General features: G+C 29.7%; 8 protein-coding genes across 8 annotated transcripts; 4 read left to right on the top strand and 4 right to left on the bottom strand.

Annotated features, from left to right (window-relative positions):
• Positions 1-544: 544 nt before the first annotated feature.
• Positions 545-2,063, bottom strand: PPL_02729 (serine hydrolase domain-containing protein; the record flags this gene model as incomplete). The annotated part of the gene is made up of 3 exons (XM_020573708.1): positions 545-584; positions 716-1,922; positions 2,027-2,063. 3 exons carry the CDS (start codon positions 2,061-2,063, stop codon positions 545-547), a joined length of 1,284 nt encoding a protein of 427 aa, XP_020435780.1.
• Positions 2,064-2,607: 544 nt separating this feature from the next.
• PPL_02728 (uncharacterized protein) lies at positions 2,608-3,376 on the bottom strand (the record flags this gene model as incomplete). The annotated part of the gene is made up of 2 exons (XM_020573707.1): positions 2,608-3,086; positions 3,154-3,376. The coding sequence occupies 2 exons, from the start codon at positions 3,374-3,376 to the stop codon at positions 2,608-2,610; spliced, it is 702 nt and encodes a 233-aa protein (XP_020435779.1).
• A 1,748-nt stretch (positions 3,377-5,124) lies between these two features.
• On the top strand, positions 5,125-8,428 carry PPL_02727 (uncharacterized protein; the record flags this gene model as incomplete). The annotated part of the gene is made up of 7 exons (XM_020573706.1): positions 5,125-5,265; positions 5,335-6,025; positions 6,085-6,210; positions 6,276-6,506; positions 6,652-6,792; positions 6,868-7,362; positions 7,428-8,428. The coding sequence occupies 7 exons, from the start codon at positions 5,125-5,127 to the stop codon at positions 8,426-8,428; spliced, it is 2,826 nt and encodes a 941-aa protein (XP_020435778.1).
• A 332-nt stretch (positions 8,429-8,760) lies between these two features.
• On the top strand, positions 8,761-12,154 carry ddx52 (DEAD/DEAH box helicase; the record flags this gene model as incomplete). Its single annotated transcript, XM_020573705.1, has 9 exons — positions 8,761-8,809; positions 8,897-8,979; positions 9,071-9,388; positions 9,418-9,503; positions 9,759-9,819; positions 9,898-10,816; positions 10,896-10,962; positions 11,035-11,229; positions 11,290-12,154. 9 exons carry the CDS (start codon positions 8,761-8,763, stop codon positions 12,152-12,154), a joined length of 2,643 nt encoding a protein of 880 aa, XP_020435777.1.
• Positions 12,155-12,395: 241 nt separating this feature from the next.
• On the bottom strand, positions 12,396-14,846 carry PPL_02725 (uncharacterized protein; the record flags this gene model as incomplete). The annotated part of the gene is made up of 5 exons (XM_020573704.1): positions 12,396-12,486; positions 12,560-12,680; positions 12,756-12,846; positions 13,274-14,568; positions 14,645-14,846. The coding sequence occupies 5 exons, from the start codon at positions 14,844-14,846 to the stop codon at positions 12,396-12,398; spliced, it is 1,800 nt and encodes a 599-aa protein (XP_020435776.1).
• Positions 14,847-15,467: 621 nt separating this feature from the next.
• On the top strand, positions 15,468-16,790 carry PPL_02724 (ribonuclease P Rpr2/Rpp21/SNM1 subunit; the record flags this gene model as incomplete). Its single annotated transcript, XM_020573703.1, has 1 exon — positions 15,468-16,790. One exon carries the CDS (start codon positions 15,468-15,470, stop codon positions 16,788-16,790), a length of 1,323 nt encoding a protein of 440 aa, XP_020435775.1.
• A 137-nt stretch (positions 16,791-16,927) lies between these two features.
• Positions 16,928-17,628, bottom strand: PPL_02723 (uncharacterized protein; the record flags this gene model as incomplete). Its single annotated transcript, XM_020573702.1, has 3 exons — positions 16,928-16,949; positions 17,091-17,375; positions 17,600-17,628. 3 exons carry the CDS (start codon positions 17,626-17,628, stop codon positions 16,928-16,930), a joined length of 336 nt encoding a protein of 111 aa, XP_020435774.1.
• Positions 17,629-18,843: 1,215 nt separating this feature from the next.
• PPL_02722 (uncharacterized protein) lies at positions 18,844-19,409 on the top strand (the record flags this gene model as incomplete). Its single annotated transcript, XM_020573701.1, has 2 exons — positions 18,844-18,945; positions 19,038-19,409. 2 exons carry the CDS (start codon positions 18,844-18,846, stop codon positions 19,407-19,409), a joined length of 474 nt encoding a protein of 157 aa, XP_020435773.1.
• Positions 19,410-19,817: the final 408 nt, after the last annotated feature.

Here is a 19,817-nt window from a genome sequence, read left to right as displayed (position 1 = left end):
ACATAACCATAGAATTTTTTATTTTTAATTTTGTTTTATTTCTTACACTTCAATTTCATTAATGAGGTTCTAAGTGGGAGTTCAAAGTAATGGTTGAAGTATGTTATAACTTGACCTTCAATTATCTATTTCTTTTAAATACTTTTCTTTTCTAATTTGTTTGTCAATAGGATTATCTTATTTGTAAATGTAATCTTTATGAAAATATAATTTAAAAATTTCAAGTTCAAAGAATATATCAGCATTGTATGATATTAAATAGTTATAATATTCTATTTATCTTTATTGGAATAGATTATAATATTTTAATTTTAATATTATGCACTTCTAGAGTTTTACAAACAATTGGTATCCATTAGTAGAGCGTAAGTATTTAATCATCTTTTTAATAGCTTCCAGATAATTCTCCATTTTCGAAACAAAAAATTTTTTTTTTTGTTAACTTGAAAATCTTTCTTTGCAGTGTAAGATTGGTGGAAAGTACCTAATAAAAAGTTTCAAGTCACTATTTTATCGATTAATAAAATATATTACTGTAGAATAATTATAAAATCGATTCAATTATAATATCAAAAATGATAGCGCTATTGAGAATATTATTTTTCAAGTTTTTATAGAGTCAGAATACAAATAAAAATCACTTTATTAGTTAAAATTGGATTAGACAGACATGTTTGTAACCTGCGAAAGAATTTATTTTAATTGCTGCAAATACTTGGCCAATGCTCTGTAGGCAGCTTGAGTGGGTGGATCATTAATAATGTTGGAAGCATATGGATGTGATGCATATCTAACGATGGTCATTTCAGCCTTTGTGTTGACGTGGATTCTCTGACCATGGATACCTCTGGCCTCAAACTCTCCGACTGCATCTTCACCTACCCACCACATATTACGATAGCTCCATCCTTCGAGGGTGTGATAACCAGCGGGTTCGAATTTCTTCTTGTCACCATTAAATTTGATATCATCGACAACCTCAGCTGGGATCACTTGTTGGCCATTGAAGAAACCACGGTTACGCATGACCTCACCGAATCTGGCGAGATCATGGAGACATGTATTGAAACCACCACCTGCCGACTCGGTACCGATACTGTCGACCATGAAGTAAGCGTCGTCGGCAGCACCCATTCTCTGCCAGATTCTCTCGGAGAGATAGACAGCCAATGGCTTCTGAGTGACACGTCTGATGATCCAGGCCAAGATTTCAGTGTTGACGGTCTTGTACCAGAAACGTTCGTCATGTTGATGCTCTTTATCCTTTCTCAATGTAAGAAGGAATTCATAGAGAGTCTCTGGTCCGTCGTAGTCGGGAAGACGTGGCATTGAACCAGCGGATTGACTGTAGTTCCAAACCTCTGCATTTTCATCGGAATAGTCTTCACTGTATTTAACAGAGATGGTCATGTCCAAGACTTGTCGAACGGTGGCATCACCATAGGCAGTACGAGCCAACTCTGGAACGTAATGAATCACTTGCTTAGTATCATCGATCTTTCCTTCGTGTACGAGAATGGCACCCAATGTTCCAACGAATGATTTGGTAACGGACATTGCAAGATGTGGTTTCGTTGGATTCATAACACCGAAATATTTCTCATAGACAACATGACCCTTGTGTAGAACCATGAGACCATCGGTATAGGTCAAATTCATCATATCCATAAAGGTTTTAGTGTTTCCTTCGGCATCGACCCATTGAACTTGAGAGATATCATGGGGACGTTGTGGTAGATTTGAGATTGGACCTAGACCATGAGAGATTTGAGCGGTTGGTACCAATTGTCTAATGTTGGCCAATGACCATCTCATCTGTGGGAATTTATTATCTTCATGAATAAACTTAATTATCTTATCAGCTGGTGGTGGGCTTCCAATCATCCAACCTTTCTTTAATGGATCTGATTGTTCTTGGTCCTCTATAAAAAGAGATAGAGAGAAAAAAAAAAGAATTAATTTCAATTAATACATATTAAATATAATCTTTTCTAATTCTTTCGTAATAGTAATAATATTAACATACCATATTCGGGTGGGTCTTGTATATTTGATCTATCCATTTTTTATATATATTTAGTTGTAATAATAAAGTAGTTATTAAGAATAATAATAATAAATACTACTGATGAGTTTAATAGAAGCTTTTATAATGGTCCATTCTGAAACATTTGTGGGCTTTTTAAATTAAATAATTTGTAATTTGGTCCGTGATCGGCAAAAAAAATTTTTTTTTTTTTTTTTTGGGTGGAATGAAACAAAAAAAAATTTGTAATTTGCCAATTGGATAATAAAGATTCTTTAATTTTAATTAATTAATAATTAATAAATTTAAGTTTGTGTTGATACACAGCAAATATTAATATGTCACCACAAAAGTTGCAAATATAAAATTTTGTTCATTAGAATCTCAATGACAGGTTTAGCTAGAGATTGAATCTCAATAGAAACATGATTATGCTAACTACAAATGTTCTAAAAACTGTTGTAAAACTACAACTTAAAGCGAAATATCCTTTCGTAGATGTTTGACTATTTTTGAATTAGTGATCTAAAATTATTACAACAGTAGTATAAATCTATTATTTATTAAATTTATTTATTTTATTATATAAGAATGATAGATAAAATTAGAGTTGATATGATATATAGACATGAAAGTGATGTGTAGGTGGCGTTGTTCACCGAAGGTTTGTTTGGATTGGATGGATCATGTCCAGAGGGACCTAGTGTTGAAGATGGAGAGGAAAGAAGTGTTGCATTGGCAATGTTGTACCACCACTCTGTTGGTCTGCTATTGAAACAGATACGAGTGACTGAGTCGACACCACCAAAGTTCAGGTCTGACATTAACACCCTAACCAATTGATAGTCTTGAGTGATGTTACCAACGAGGTAGTTGCTATTATCTGTGATGGTAACCATTTTCGAATCGGCCGGTAGATTTCCCAAAGAACTGTCAAAGAACATTCTAATCGAAGTATTTTGTACGTTCAAAGAATTCTCTATATAGAGATAAAACTCTAAATATTTCCATCTTTTCAAATCAAATCCATTTGGATAGGAAATAATAGAAAAGACATTAACTAGAATCGAATTAGTTGATATTCTATGCGTCAATCAAAGGATATCCTAATTTTAACTAACACTTACAATCGTTATGTCCAGTAACGGATAAAGCTGCTCTGCCATTGACCAGATAGGTATCGCTGTATTGACCATTGATTGCTTCAACTTTGAGTCCTACCGCTAGATTACCGCTCGTGTCAAACACAGTGTACTCATTGGATTGTGAAGAACATCTCAACACAAAACTACAGCTAACTAATAAAACTACAAAAAATGTTGTACTTGTAAAATTGTTAAATCCGCTCATTCTACTCTTTTTTTTTTTTCAAATTATTACATCTAATGTTTTTAAAAGATATCAATTAAAAGTCTGATAAGAAAGAACTAAATCATTTGCCCTCAGAGTTGGAATACAAATTACGCAGCAACAGATATTTTGAAACCTTATATAACCACAAGATATTTGCAGATTTCAACTGATTCTTTTTTTTTTGGTGGAAAATGGTACAAAAAAAAAAAAATCAACTAAATTCAAATAATTGACCAAACCCATCTATTTACAAGATTCGTTAATTTTAAATCATACTTTTTTTATTAAAACTACATCTACATTTTATAAATACAAATAATAATAAAAAAAAAAACAAAAATCAAATAACTTCATTCTTTTTTTTTTGTTTGCATCTGTAAACAGAAAAAGTTTAGATTTATTCAAACTTAAATATAGAATTATTTTTATAACTTATAGTTTTCAGTTAGTTCATTATTATATAGATCTAAACATTAGATCTATTCAAATCTATCTAACTTCCTTATTTATTTAGGTCCAATCAAATTAATTAAAACCATCTGTTAAATTTGTAAATTAGATATATATATGTCGATTGAAATGTTAATATATATTTAATAAACTCACTTTTATTATTCATTCCACGCTCTATAAATCCTTGTTTTGATTAAAAAGATAATAGATATCTTAACTTTTCAAAAGGTATTTCTTTTCTCAGTCTATTTATAAATAAAATTTGATTGGAACACACCAACCCCAATTAATAATGTCCATCAGTGGACAATTATAAACATTACAAATCTATTATATAATCCACATAACAGGTCATCCCATTATTTACTATTTTTTTCTTTTCAAAATCATTATTTAAAACAAAAAAGATGATTTTAAACTATTATTTTCTCATGTTACAACTTAATTCCAACAAAGATGAAATGAGTCATTAATATTCTTCTAGCTGTAGAACATTGAAAATAAATTAATTAGAATCAATAAAACAATATATTGTCAATAACCTAAACTCCATATAGAAAATGATAATAAAACTAAACAACACATGGCATGGTTATATAAACCCACATTTACATACCAACACATGTGAGAAACTCAAATCAATCTACGATTTTCAATTTATTACAATATAGTATAGGTATTTCAGATGGTTGGTATACCATATATCTAGAGTGATTTCAATCAAAGTTACTACAGCTACTTTAATAATAGTAGTACTGTTACACAATAATGATAACAAGTTAAAATAAAAACATAAAACATAATAACAATAAAATAAAATTAACACAATGTGCGTTTAGATACTGATTAACATTTATATGAGCAGTTTGTTGTGTGGTGTGTTAATGTAATTTTATTTGTCTTTATCAAAAAGATCCAGTTGAAAAATTAATCATGTGGTTATTTTCGAATTCTGATGATGTTGGTGAATAAAAGTAGTATAATGATAGATCATTATTCAATTTTATATAATTTCGTACTGTACGATTACTGGTTCTTATTGATTGTTTAGTGTAATCCATTTAGGGCAAAACAAATGATAACATTGTTTATGTTTTATTTGTATTGTTTTAATGAGAATTATTAATTTATTTTTAATATAAGTTTATTTATTTTTATATTACTTTATAGAAATTTTTAATATCCCCAAAATTTTATTTTTATATATACAATGATATAGAAATAATCAAATATATTTTTTTTTAATAGTATTTATCTATCGAAAGTCCATAAAACAATTTTTTTTTAGGAAAATGAAACTTTTTTATTTAATATTTATTATATTTATATTTAAATGTGTAAATTCGATATGTCCATCAAATTTTTATTATAATTCAAATGATTCGGTATGTTTAGGGAGAACATCAGGTATTAAAACTTTATATTTTTCAGAGGTAAGTTTGGTTTTGGAATTTAAAATCAAAAAGTTTAGTTTTAAATATTAATAAATATATTTTAAAAAGTGTTTATATAGTGGATATTCAGTTTATTTTATTGATCAAACTTCTATTAATGAAGTATCAAGTACTTCTTCGAATTTTTGGAAAAATCCATTAAATGTTTTTGGTGTTGATCTTAATCAAGAACATTCCAGCTCATATTGTCCAGCTCTTTCAAAACCTTTGAATGGAATGAGATCGTTTGCTGATATATCCGACATAGAAATTGTAAAGAATAAGTATTTGGTCTATTCTCAGTGTGCTTCAGCAACTCGATCAAAGATTGGTATTAAATCGACAAATAATCCAGATGAAAAAGTAGAGTCTGCATGTATATTCGCATCACAATCGACCACCATTGAAAAGACTCCTCCATTCTCCAATGTTATCGAACTGAGTAAACCTTGTCTGTCAACCTATGTATGTGGTGGATCATCCTCTATTTACTCTGAATTCCAAACACTAGTCAATTCCGAATGCAACGATATATTTTTTAATTGCAGTAAATACAATACCGATAAAGAGACATTTACATTACTCTACAACCAAACTTTTTACATTGGAACACCAACGAATTTCTCATCAACTTGTCCAGATCTATGTCTTCATGGAAAATGTAATAGCAAAGGTCAATGTGATTGTTATGATCTATTTGCAGGACCTACATGTAATAGATGTGCAGATGGTTATGAATTTAAAAATAATCAGTGTGTTGGTAAATACTAAAAAATTATCTATTATTTAATTATTTAATATTAATATTCTAAATTATAGATATAAATGAATGTTCAAATACTACAATTTGTAACTCTGAGAATTCTGTTTGTGCAAATACCGTTGGAAGCTATACTTGTCAATGTAAACTTGGATATGTACCTAAAGATAGTTTTACTTGTATAGGTAAGTTAATCATATAGTATTATCAATATTTTTATTAATTTTTATTATTTAAAAAATAATTTTAGATGAAGATGAATGTAAAACCCAAAAACCATGTGGTAATGGAACTTGTATAAATAGTTATGGTGGATATCGTTGTGATTGTCCCGATGGTTTTAAATTTATGAACCAACAATGTGTAGATATTGATGAATGCACTACAATTCCCAATATATGTCCAAACTATTATAGTTGTGTTAATACTATTGGTTCATTTAATTGTTTTTGTCCACCAGAAAATTTAAAATATTGCCAAGGTTTGTATAATTTTAATTTTTATATTGATTTAATATTAATAAAAGAATCTAGAATTTCCAAATATAATAAGAGTTTCTAGTTTGGGAAAGGGATTGATAGAGATGGAAGGAGAAAAGATCCCTCAATCAACTAATTTTACAATAGAAATTGGAAAAAGAAGTTGTAATAATATTGTTTTGAAAAAAGCTAATATTTTAACTTGTCAAGTTAATCCAGATTTTTTGGATAGTGAAAATGTTATTATTGTGATAAATGGTGTAAAGAAAATTGTTGCAAAATTCAAAGGTATTGTAAAAACTTTTTAAAACTTTTTAATATTTATTATATATTAATTAAATTTATTGAAAATCAATATTTTAGCTCCCTATATAAATAGTACTACAAGAGTACCTACATCAGGTGGAATTGTTTCGCTTAATGTTAGTGGAATACATGACTTTGATAATACTTGGGTTCTAATAGATTCAAAGAATTGTACCAACCTAACAGTGATAAACGAAAATTATTTGCAATGTCTTATTAGTCTAGGTACTGGTTCACATTCCATCTCTCTTGTATCACTCGGACAATTCTCAACAGATAATCAAAGTTTTTATTATCTACCCCCTTCAATTAATGAAACATCTACTATCACACAAAGTGGTGGATTATTAACGATTTACGGTGACAATTTTGGAAATATAACCAGTGATATCTCAATTTTCATTGGAAGCAATTCATGCTCAAATATTTCATTAATCACACCTCATAAATCACTTTCATGTTGGGTTGCCGCAAATAATTTTTACAAAGATATTTTATATGTCTCTGTATCAAATCAAAGATCTGATGATTTTATATTATTTATAGATCCAAGTAAGTAATATCTTTATAAATTCAATCTTTAAAAAGTAACTAATTTATTTTTCCAATTAAAAAAGGTTATGATTGTGATAACACTACATGTTATAATAATGGATTCTGTAATAGTGGAATATGCTTTTGTAATGAGAATTGGACTGGACCGTATTGTAATATAAGTTCAAACAATATTGATACCAATGTTTCTCTGTCACTCTCCGATTATTCGCCGCATACTCAAATCATAACGGAATCTCTTTCGACATTCAATCTGAATATCAAAGAGATCAGAGAAATGTCTGCAAGCAAATCAATAGTTCAGAGATATGATCTCAACAAGATGAGTTGGACAATGGTGTCTCTATCGAAAGAACAATGGGTTTACAACTTGACGATGCCAAATCTTGCGAATCTCACCGTTGACATTGAATTCTCAAACGAAACGAAACACTTTAATTTCGGTGATCAACAACTTCGCAAGAGTAAAGGTTCACTGAAATACACCATTTCCATAGATCATTGGCCATTCTCTAATCGCAGCAATCATCTCGAGCTTATATTAACTAGCGATGCAATTCAGAGAGATATCAATGATAAATGTTATTCATCATCGCTACTCTACACTAAATTTGGTTTCAACAATAAATTCAACCCAAGACCAACCACCAATGTAGCCACCAACGATGATCAAAGAAGTGAAGTACTATGGTTCAAAACCTACACTGGATGGTCAACTCTGTTTGCCAAATTCTTTAACAAAGCTATATTGGATGGAAAGATGAAGAGTATAAGATTCGCATCGATTAAAAACAATGACTCACCAAGTGTTGACATTGCACTCATCATACCGTACTTCAAGAGAACCTGTATAGTCGATCCTGATTACTCGGTGCTAGTAAACGCGAATCCACCTACACCCAAATGTTCAAATGTATCCGACGACAATGTTGTTTTGGCAGCATCTCTTGCTATACTTGCTGTTTTCGCAGTGGCATCTATTAGTAGTATTGCATTCTATATCATCAGAGTTAGAAAGAGATCTAATATACCAAATATTGATGGTGCAACAAAATCACCTTAATAAAATAATTTAAATAAAAAATAAAATAATGTTACCAAAAAAAAAAAGTTAATTTGCTCATTATTAATATGTACATAAAATAGTCTATTGATATAATTTTTTTTAATAAAAACAGATGTCTTTTTTTTTTAAATAAATTGTAATATTAATCAAAAAAGATTACAATAACTAAAATTAAAATCTAATTAAAATCTAATTAAAATATAAATAATGAAACTGAATAAAAAGTAAATTTTATTTATTTATTGAATTTATTACAGTTGTATAAATTACAATAATATAATATTAAAGTTTAATTTATTACTTTTCAAAATATTTCTCACTATAAAAGTATGGAAGAAGTTCAAAACCCAACTCTCACGATCACCCAACTCTGTGGTAGTCTTTAAAAATCGCGTGCATGTTTGTGAACTGGATGTTGCCAAACACATGTCACTGGATCGAAATCAATTGAAAAGTTAGCAATAGACTCTACCTGTTGTCCAGATGCACTCTACCGTTTGCTACGTGCATTGTCCTCCATTGGTATCTTTAGAGATACCGATACTCGTGTATTCCAACATACTGCATTATCTTAGATGTTGCTGGTTCCTGTTGTACGTACTTCTCAACGGTAGTCCATTGGCGTACAACTTGTGGAAGAACTTGACTAGCACCATTCGTAGCGGTCACTCCAACTTGAGCTTACTCATTGGAAAACCAAGTATTTGGGAGTATCTAATTGACCATCACGATGTTGCCAAATGTCTTTTCAACATACTCTCTATCTATGCTATTAATTTCGCATCGACTCTTCTTGAAATGAGTGACTTTCACGCAGACAAGTTTGAATCGATCGTTGCTATTGGTGGTAGTCAAGGTGTACTGTTGAATAGTATTCTCAAATCCCGTGGTGGTGGTTCTACCTGCAAAAAAGCAATCAACTATGATCTTCCTGTGATTTTCGAACTATTAAAACAAGTTGGAAAGCCAGTACGTGATGATACAAGGATGAACAAGCTGATTACATCAAAGAGAAGCTATCAGAAGCTGATATCTTTGTAGTACAACACTGGCCAATTACAACGATGAAATTGTACTTATATATAAACCCAGAAAGAAGTTTTGTTATTTTTCAAAGTTAATAAAATGATAAAGCTGATCAAAATAATAACCATTAAAAAATTGAAAATTAAAAATTGAAAAAAAAATTAAAAAAAAGAAATAAATCAAAAAAACGAACGAAACATGCTCATTCTCAAAATCATAAAATTAGATTTAATTTATTTTAATATTAATTAAATAGTTTTAGATAGAGAGAGTATCAAATGGATAATACTATATTCTTTAGCTTGGGATTAGGTGCCAAGTTTAATAAAACAAAGTTTCAAAAAGATGTTAATTTATTTAAGGTAAAAGAGATTAAAGTTGTTGCTTGTGATCATAAACATGACTAACAAAGTAGTAACATTATAATTTTATAATAATAGGGAAATAAATTGATGGATTTAGATAAAAATCAACAAAATACAACACTATCTTTCTTTAATAAAAATAACACAGCCAAAACCGATGATAAAAAGAAAGTTAAAGATGAACCAAAAGTAAAAGTCGAGAAAAAAGAAGAACAACAACCAAAAGAGAATAAGAATAGTAAAAAGAGATCAATTAATCAAGTTGAAGAGGAAGAAGAAGAAAAGATAGTAGTTAAGAAAGAAGAAGAAGAGGATGAAGTAGCAGAGGAAGAAGATAACGAGAATGATGATGATGAAGAGGTAGAAGATTTTGTTGAGGAAAGTGATGAGGAAGATAAAGAGAAGGAAAGTGATGATGATGAAGAAGAAGAAGAAGAAGAAGATGTTAGTTTATTTAAAAAGAAATATGTACCACCTGAAGAATATCTAGATGAAGAAGAGGAGGAGGAAGAAGAAGAAGAAGAAGAGGAACAATCAACAAAAGAACAACAAGAAAGAAATCTGAGAAATAGAATGAGAATCAAAGTGAAGGGAACAGACATACCGGAACCAATCGAATACTTTAAGGAACTCGATGGTGAGCCATATAGTCTAAAGAACTATCTCTCGAGAAACATTGCATCGATGGGATATTCACAGCCATCACCCATTCAGATGCAAGCTATACCAGCGATTTTGAAGGAACGTGAAGTGATTGCTTGTGCACCAACTGGTTCCGGTAAGACAGCTGCATTTACCATACCTATACTTCATACTTTGAATAAACCACAGAAAGTAGGATTCAGAGCAGTCATTATCTCACCGACACGTGAGTTGGCACAACAAATCTACAGACAATTCAGATTGTTCTCCAAAGGCAAACCATTCAGAATTTGTGTACTCACAAAAGGATTGTCTCAATCCAACAAAGCAGAACCATTTTCAAAGACTTTTGGTATGTTACTAACAACAAAAATAAACAAATAACAATCATTTATATACATGTTAACCAATTTCATTTATTTAAAATATAGATATTTTAATTACAACACCTTTAAGATTGGTACATTTAATTAAAGAAGAGAATGTTAATTTAAATAAGTAAGTATAAACTTTATTCATTATCATGATCATTAAATATTAATTATTATTTCAATTATTAATTGTTTATAGGGTTGAACATTTAGTATTTGACGAAGCAGATAAGTTGTTTGATCAACAATTCGTTGAGCAAGTTGATGATGTTGTTAATGCTTGTAAGAACAAAAAGTTAAAGATCTCATTGTTTAGTGCAACTATGAATAACTTGGTAGAGGATATGGCTCGTTCAATCATGAACAATCCAATTAAGATTGTTATTGGTCAAGAGTAAGTAGATGAACAACAAAAGTATAGAGAATCTTATTAATATTTAAAATATAATTAAAGAAACTCTGCATCAACCAATGTCGATCAAAAGTTAATATTTGTAGGAAAGGAAGAAGGAAAGTTGTTGGCAGTCAGACAGTTGTTCCAGAAGGGATTAGAACCACCAGTACTCATTTTCGTACAATCGAAAGAGAGAGCACAAGAGTTGTTCCAAGAGTTGATCTTTGACAATATCAATGTCGATGTGATTCACTCGGATCGTACACAGTTCCAACGTGATAAGATCGTAGAGAAGTTCCGTACCGGTAAGATCTGGGTGTTGATCTGTACTGAGCTGATGGCTCGTGGTATGGATTTCAAGGGTGTCAACTATGTTATCAATTTCGACTTTCCAAAGACCGTTGCTAGTTATGTTCATCGTATCGGTCGTACTGGTAGAGCTGGTCGTACCGGTGTTGCTTACACTCTCTACACTGAGGCAGACGCACCTATGTTACCATCGATCGCCAACGTCATTAGAAACTCTGGCTCTGAAGTACCCGAGTGGATGCATACCATCAAGGTGAAGAGACAAGACAAGCATAACTACAAGAAGCGTGGTGTCGAAAGAGAATCAATCTCCACCATACCAAAGAGCGAAAGATGGAAAGTAATCAACAGATCATCATCAAAGAAATCACATTACGATAAGAAAGAAAAGTTAAATAATAATAATAACAACAATCAAAATAATAAAAAAGATAATAATAATCATAAAAACAATAAGAAAGATAATAATAACAATAACAATCATAATAATAATAAGAAAGATAAGAAAGAAAATAACAATAATAACAACAATAATAATAATAATAACAAACAAAAACAACAACCAAAACCAACAGTATCAAAACAAACTCAACCATTTAAAAAACAAAAGAAATAAATTAAAACTATTATCTATGTAAATGATTCTAGTAAAAAAAAAAAGATATGATTCTCTCTATAAGATTATTTAGTTAGTTTCTATTTCTACAATAATGTATCATTTTCATCGTTTATTATTTAATTTATAATAATTTTGATGCTCTTATATAACAATGTTTGTTATTCTATCTTTTTGTTTTTTTTTGTTTTGTTATTTTTTTTTATTTCTTTGATGATTGTCTATCTAAACATATTGCTGTTTAACGAGCCATCTTTTGAAGAAGGATAACAATCTTGTTCTTAATCCATTCCTTGTTGTATGGAGTGTAAGCATTAATTGATGGAGTATAACTAGATAATGATAGATTTTGTGTTGTTGTTAGTGTTTGAATCGAAATGAATGAAGTTGTTATTAATAAGTTACATTAAACATGATAAATCTGGGATTTCGTCCAAGTATTTAAATAATGATTGAACATCATAGGTAATATTCTTTTGATTTGGACGCATTTGTTTAAGTCTTTGCTCAAACATGAAACAAATACCTATAAATGTAATGTTTTTTAAATAATTAATATATATTACTTTGATATCATTCGTTCTACTATATTATATCTTACCTTCTAAAGCAGCATCAACAGATTCATAATCGATAAAAGTACGTGATGCCTTTTTGTACTCTGGTTGAATCAAAACGATTGTATGTTTGTCCTAGATGATGATCATTATTATTATTAGATTAAAATCATAGATTAAATTAGGTTTGATTCATAAAATGTAATAGTTGAATGTGATGTTAATAATTTACCATTTTATTATTAGAATGTGTAATATATATATTGATTTAAAAAAAAAAAATATAATCTTTGAAAGTCAAACAATATATAAAGTCGTTAAAAATTTATTTTTAAAAAAATAATTTTAAAACTTTTCAACAATAAATTTTTGGTCTAATTACATGATTGATTTGGTTAATTTTATATTGATCATTTAACCAAATAATATATGAACTGCAAGATATTTTTATTATATTAAAAAATATGTTTTTTTATTTAAAATATTAGATATTTTATGTATACATTATCACAGCGGGGTGGCTACAACTCTATTTATGATTATTTGTTTATAAAAATTTTACATAGTTGAATGGAATTAAACCTTTACGACCATGTAATTCACCATCTAACCAATCTCCGGTGGTTGAGTGTAATGAAATGATATCACCTTTCTTAAAACTGAGTTCTGTTTGGTCTTGTCCAGCAAAGTCATAGATTGCCTCGGCAGTTGGCAATGCCTTTGATGGCGGTACGATACCGGCTGGCTTTGGAAGTGCTCTACCTGCATTTGGATTGGCTCTTGGTGCTCCACCGGTGGAGCCTGCACCGCCAGGGTTTGAACCAGAGAAGGCAACGGTTCCATAGGTGCTACTGCCTGGTGCCGGTTTGATCACGGTCATACCAGACGGTTGCTGAGTGGTTTGTGGTGAAAATTTGGGAGATGGTGATTTAGAGAGATTGGCAGTGTGGTTGTTGGCACCGTTCAAATTGAGGTTATGCATCTGTTGCTGAGGTGGTGGCGATTGGTATTGGTGTTGCTGAGATGCTGGTGGCGAGTAGCTTTGTGTGTAGGAAGTGGTGGTTGTGGTGGTAGTGTATGTGGGTTGTGGTTGGTATGGCGCAGATGGTTGTTCGTATTTGTTTAATGTAACAGGTGGTGGTGCTTCGTGGTAGTGATCACCATAGGCATTGTGCTCGTTGTTGTTGGCGCTGTTGTTGGTCGGTGTGGTTGTGGCGATGGTAGAGGCACGACTTCTCGAGGTTGGTGGCGAATAGTTTGAATCGATCTTTGTGGTGAATACAGCGGATGAACGCACGTTGGTCGAGATTGACGACAACTCTGTTGCAGTGATCACCCATGGATGATTGATAACGTCGTACTCGTTGATCGATTGGACAGAGTGTAGCGATCGACCGTAGGCAGCGTGTGTACCATTGAAAAACTCTGCACTTCTATTGATCAGCGCAGCGAATGCCGGATCGAACACGGTTTGTCTGTCGTTGTACAACATTGGCATGTCACGCATCAACTCGTCACTCAAAGTCTGATAACCTTCTTTGGTCTTTTGATGTTTCGACTCTGTCTTGGCGAGCGAAGTGGCATCCTTACCCTTGTTTGCTTTGATCGAGTAATCACGGAAGTATCTATCCATGTCCAAACGTCTGAGATCCAACTCTTCGAGTCTCTCTCTGATCTCTCTGAACTGTGCTAGATATTGACGCAACGGGTCGTGATAATAGGTCTCAATAAATTCCTCCATTACAACACGTTGACGTTCCAACTCACGCATCGATTCTTGATAGGCCAAATTATTTGGATCCTTCTCATCAAAAGATAAGATATCATGTGCCATTTCATTTTGTAAGATTGAAATATCTATAATAATATTTTATTGATGTTTATTGTTAATATATATCTTTATATATTTATATATAATGATAATTTTACATACTTTTAATAATTTCTTGATATTTCTCAACATTTTTATTCAATCTCTTCATCAACTTGAATAAAGTGAATAACTTTTCAGATTCTACTTGAATCTTTGTATCGACTGTTGTCTCTGCAGCACCTACTTTAGCTAAAACTCTATGTTTTGCTCTTGCAAAGCCAGTCTTGAAACTCTTCCAAGTATCTGCTCCTTTTTCAGACATCTCTTATTAAATGTATGTATATAAACAAAAACTGTTATTATTGTTGTTGATAATTGCAAATATCTAATATTTAAATAGTGTGTATTGATACAAATATTAATATTTTATTATAACTAAACTATAAACTATAGATCTAAATTTATTATATTTAAAAAGAAAACTAATTGTTAAAAATAAAAAAATAAAAACGTTAAATTAAAATTATGAAGTGTTTAGAAAAAATGAATTAAAAATTAAAATAAATGGTTTTTTGTGAATGTAAGTTACAACATAGATTCTTGCTATGAATATGCAATATGTGTTGTGTGTTAAATGCAATAACAAAAAAAGAGAATGTAAAATCTTGTGAGATCAAGTAATGATTTTTATTTAATTTAATTAAAAAATAAAAAATAAATCAAAAAAAATAAAAATTATTACCTAATAACTGCAGTTATGACCAAAATGGTGTGAAGCAAAGAAAAAACAATTTTAATTTATTAAATTCGATAGTACGAATCGTGTATTGATCTGAAAAAAACAAAAAAAAGTTGGTGTCAATCCATATTTTTTGGTGGGTCTTTCGAAGATTTTTTTTAAACCTTCATATTATGATCTACCGATCCTTAGAACTGTTGGAAAATGAATAACAACAATAATAATAATAATAAATTTAAAACAAATTCAAATTATAATAAGAATTATAATAATAATAATGCGAACAATCAAAATAATAATAATAAAATAAATACAAATAAAAACTATAATTCAAATTATAACTCAAATTATAATCAAAATAATAATAATAATTATAGTAATAGTTATATAGAGTTGATAAATAATGGTGGTGATATAAATTCAATAAATACTACAACTATAAATAACAATAGTAATAGTAATAGTAAAAATAATAATAATAATAAGAATCAACAACAACAACAACAACCAAAAGTATCGATTAATGATACACAAAAGAAAGAAAAGTCAAAACAATTCGAGAAACAAAGAAATGACAATTCAAATAGATTAAACTATTGGAATAATCAGATGGTTGCAACGAAATCAAGTGATTCTAATAATGTTGCTGCTACTGCTTCTGGTGATAATGTAACAAATAATCATCAGAGTCTGAGTGATATGTACAACAATCAGGCGAATACTTCAAATTCCATCAAGACCTATATTGATTATAGTGAGCGTAGAGATGTTGAACGTCTCAATCATCTTTGGAAAGCTGCGAGTTTAATGCAGGTCGGTGGTGCCACCGATGAAGCTCGATGGCTAATGTTCAACTTTGGCGAGTGTGCTGTCGATAACTACGTGAGTGGAGTGCCAACTGAAAGGAAATCATCCGGTGGTATTAGAATATGTGTAAAGTGTGCAAATCATTTGGTGCCGGGTGTCAATTGTACACTTCGTGTTAAACATAAATCTAGTAGTGGCAATCAATCATTACAACAACAAAGAAAATCAAGAAAAGATAATAAGACAGTAGGTTTCATAAAGATACATTGCAATCAATGTCAATCTACACAGTCAATCACAACGGAAACACAAAACAAAAGATTAAAGAGATCAACACAATCAAAGAAACTTTTACAATCTTTATCAACAACAACAACAATAGCACCATCTCATGAAGTAAAAACAAATTCTAAAGAGGAATCAAAAAAGAAAACTTCTACTTCATCTTCCTCCTCTGCTTCTTCATCATCCATTTTAACAACCTCTGAAGATAATATTAATAATAATAATAAACAAACAACTCAGACAAATGATCAACAAATTAAAAGTATTGTAAATAATCAAAATATTACATCTAAAAAGAATAATAAAAGTAACAATAGTAGTAGTAAAGATAAAAAAAGTAACAATAGCAGTAAAGATAAAAAGAATAATAACAGTAACAAGAAAGGTGGTGATTTAAGTAGTTTTCTTTCAGAAGTCAGTAGTTTTATGCAATAAACAAAAACAATAAACAATAAACTATTATTTAATTAATATTAATTAACTTGTGGTTTAATTAAAATCCTTTATTTATTATTTACATAAAGGTTGAACTTGTTTTGAATAATATATCCAAAGAAAAAAAAAATAAATGGTCAAATGATAATTATCTTCTTTCTTTTAAAAAAAAAAACAAAATATATTTCAGGTTATTATTTTAGTTTAGTTTAGTTTGGTTTGGTTTGATTTGGTTTGGTTTAGTTGCTCATGTTTGTGCAATCCTTTGAGATGTGTCCGACCTTTTGACAGTTGTAACACTTCTTTTGGGATGGACCACTACCACGGGAACCTCCACCAAACTCGGATGGACAAGCTGATGAGATGTGACCTACACCACCGCAGTTGAAACAACGACGGGCAGTTGGACAGTTCTTTTGAATGTGACCAGTTTGGTGACAGCTATAGCACTTGGCACCACCTTCAGATGGAGCTGGAGCACTACGCTTCTCTGAGCAATCACGAGCCATGTGACCTGGTTGCTTGCAAACACGGCAAACAATTTCCTCAGTGCATCCTGCAGCCTTGTGACCTGGCTTTTGACATCTAAAATAATCAAATTTTCAAACAATTATTAATTCACCATCCATTGTTATTATTTACAAAAAAAAAAAAAAGGAATGGAATGAATTTGGTTTATCTAATCTTTAACATTATATTCTAATTCCAACATTCATTTGTTTTGAAATTATTATTATTATTTTTCTTCTCCAATCTATTCCATATTTTTTTTTTGTAAATAAAGATTCGTTGATTAACTGACTACATACTTGTAACAAAGTTGTTCTCTTTCTGCCATTTTTAACTTGATTTAATTTATAAATAAATATCTAAGATAAGTTTGTGTTAATACTGATTTATAATTATATTTCTATTCCGCAACTCTCAAACTCTGCCTCCTTCTTTTTTGTTTTAAAAAAAAATATGTATATATATATATAACTTTCTCCCTCTTCTCTCACAGTCACACCACCACCACCCAACTAAATAAAAAAAAAACATAATTATATATGTATTATCTCTCTTGTCCCTCTCTCTTCTACTTCTTTAATCTTTCTTTCTCTCTCTAATTCATTATTCTCTCATCATACCCTAATTAATTAAAAATCTAAAGATATACTTTTGGATTTTTTTTAACAAAACTATTTTTCACTTCTACTTCTACGACAACTAACTAACGAGTTCTTCTACTTCTCTTCTGCCTGCTGCTACTGCCTCTAACTCGACTTCTACAACAAACTACTTCAACAAGACTTCAAAAATATCGACTTGTCAATTTCAACCGGTTTTCTTCAAAATATTATGAACAAAAATAAAAAAAAATTGAAAAAAAATTGAAAAAAATAAATTTAAAAGAATTATTGAAAACATTAAATTTGAATTTTTATTTTCATTGACAGTTGAAACTTGAACTTCAAATTGAAAAAGAATAACAACAAAACAAAAAATAAAATAAAATAAAAATAAATATTTATACTGTAGAATGAATTATAACAAAGTTTAACACGTTTGTATATGATAGTATGATTTCATAAACTCACACATTCTCTATCACTCACTCTCACACCTATGTATACAAACAATGAAATCAATTCTTATTACTGTATATTCATATGTGTTGTGTATGTGTATCTTCCATTTTTTTTTGTTTTTTCATGATACAAACTGTTCACATTTTGTAGTAGAGATGAGGTTACTGATGATCATTTTTATGAAGATGCGATATTATAAAAGTTAAGATGAATTTTCATTATGTATGATTTTTCTTTTCTTGTACCCTTTTGGATATGATTGATATTTTGTTTTGGAGAGCATTGTAAACATGATAAATAATCAAACAACACAAATTCAATAGCAAAGTATTGTAATATTACTTGTTTTTGATATGAATCAAAAAAAATAAATCATACCAAAGATTATTTCTTATTTTTTATTGTTGTTTCATATTATTCTTATTCTTTATTTTATTTATTAAAGTTGGATTTTAGAATTCAATAATAATAGAGTTTCAAAAATGAGAATACTACTGATTACTTTGTTATTCATATTAGGTGTCTCAGTATGTAGAGCTCAATACCCATACCAGGGTATATATGATATTACTCGTGATTTCCAGGTAATTATAAAAATATCATCTAATAAATATGAAACAACCATATTAATTATTTTTTCAAACTTAACTTTTTTTTAAATTAAAATCTATTTTAGGGTATTGATGCAAATAATAACTATTCAAAATATTTAGATCAATATCGTATTCAAGTGCTTTTAGCAGTTTTTAATAGATGGATGGAGATCCAAGCAGAAATTCAAAGTATAGAGTTTGAAAAGAGAAAATATCAGCAATATCTTATTATGACATTAATCCAGAATGGTGGCCTTTCTTTACGCGCTCCAACCTATCCTCCTTATCCATCTGACCCATATAAATATTGGGGTACACATATTTTTGTTTATAAACAACTTTTGCCTTTCCTATCAAAGATTCAATCGCAAGCCCCAAATTTCCAAACTTCACCAGCATTTTTGGAGAATGGACTTTCAAACTTATTAAATCAATGGAACCCAGATAGACAATAAATCTATCAATCTTTTCATTATTTTTTTGTTCAATAAATAAATAAAAAATCATATTATTAATAAAAAATATTATTATTTATTATTTATTTATTGAACAAAGTTTATTAATAATATGATTTTTTTAATTATCAAGTTCATTTTTTGATTTAACTATAGTTAATTGTACAATTACTATATATATGGGGTATTACACTATCCTATTCTTTTGTTTTTTTTGTATGAACCCCTCATTTTGATCACTCAATTTTACAATGATGATGATTTTTTTTTTAACCCTTTTTATAAATCATTGTATCAATTTTGAATAGGAACAAAAGTTACAATTTATGAATAGAATTACACCATATCTATTGATAATATAATATATGAAATAAAATTTATTTTATTTTGTTAACAGTAAGTTCTACA

Source organism: Heterostelium album, assembly GCF_000004825.1.
Source record: "Heterostelium album PN500 unplaced genomic scaffold PPL_scaffold3, whole genome shotgun sequence".
Taxonomy (NCBI): Eukaryota; Evosea; class Eumycetozoa; order Acytosteliales; family Acytosteliaceae; genus Heterostelium; species Heterostelium album.
Note: the sequence above shows the minus strand (reverse complement) of the source record. Positions and strands in the feature narration are given on the sequence as shown.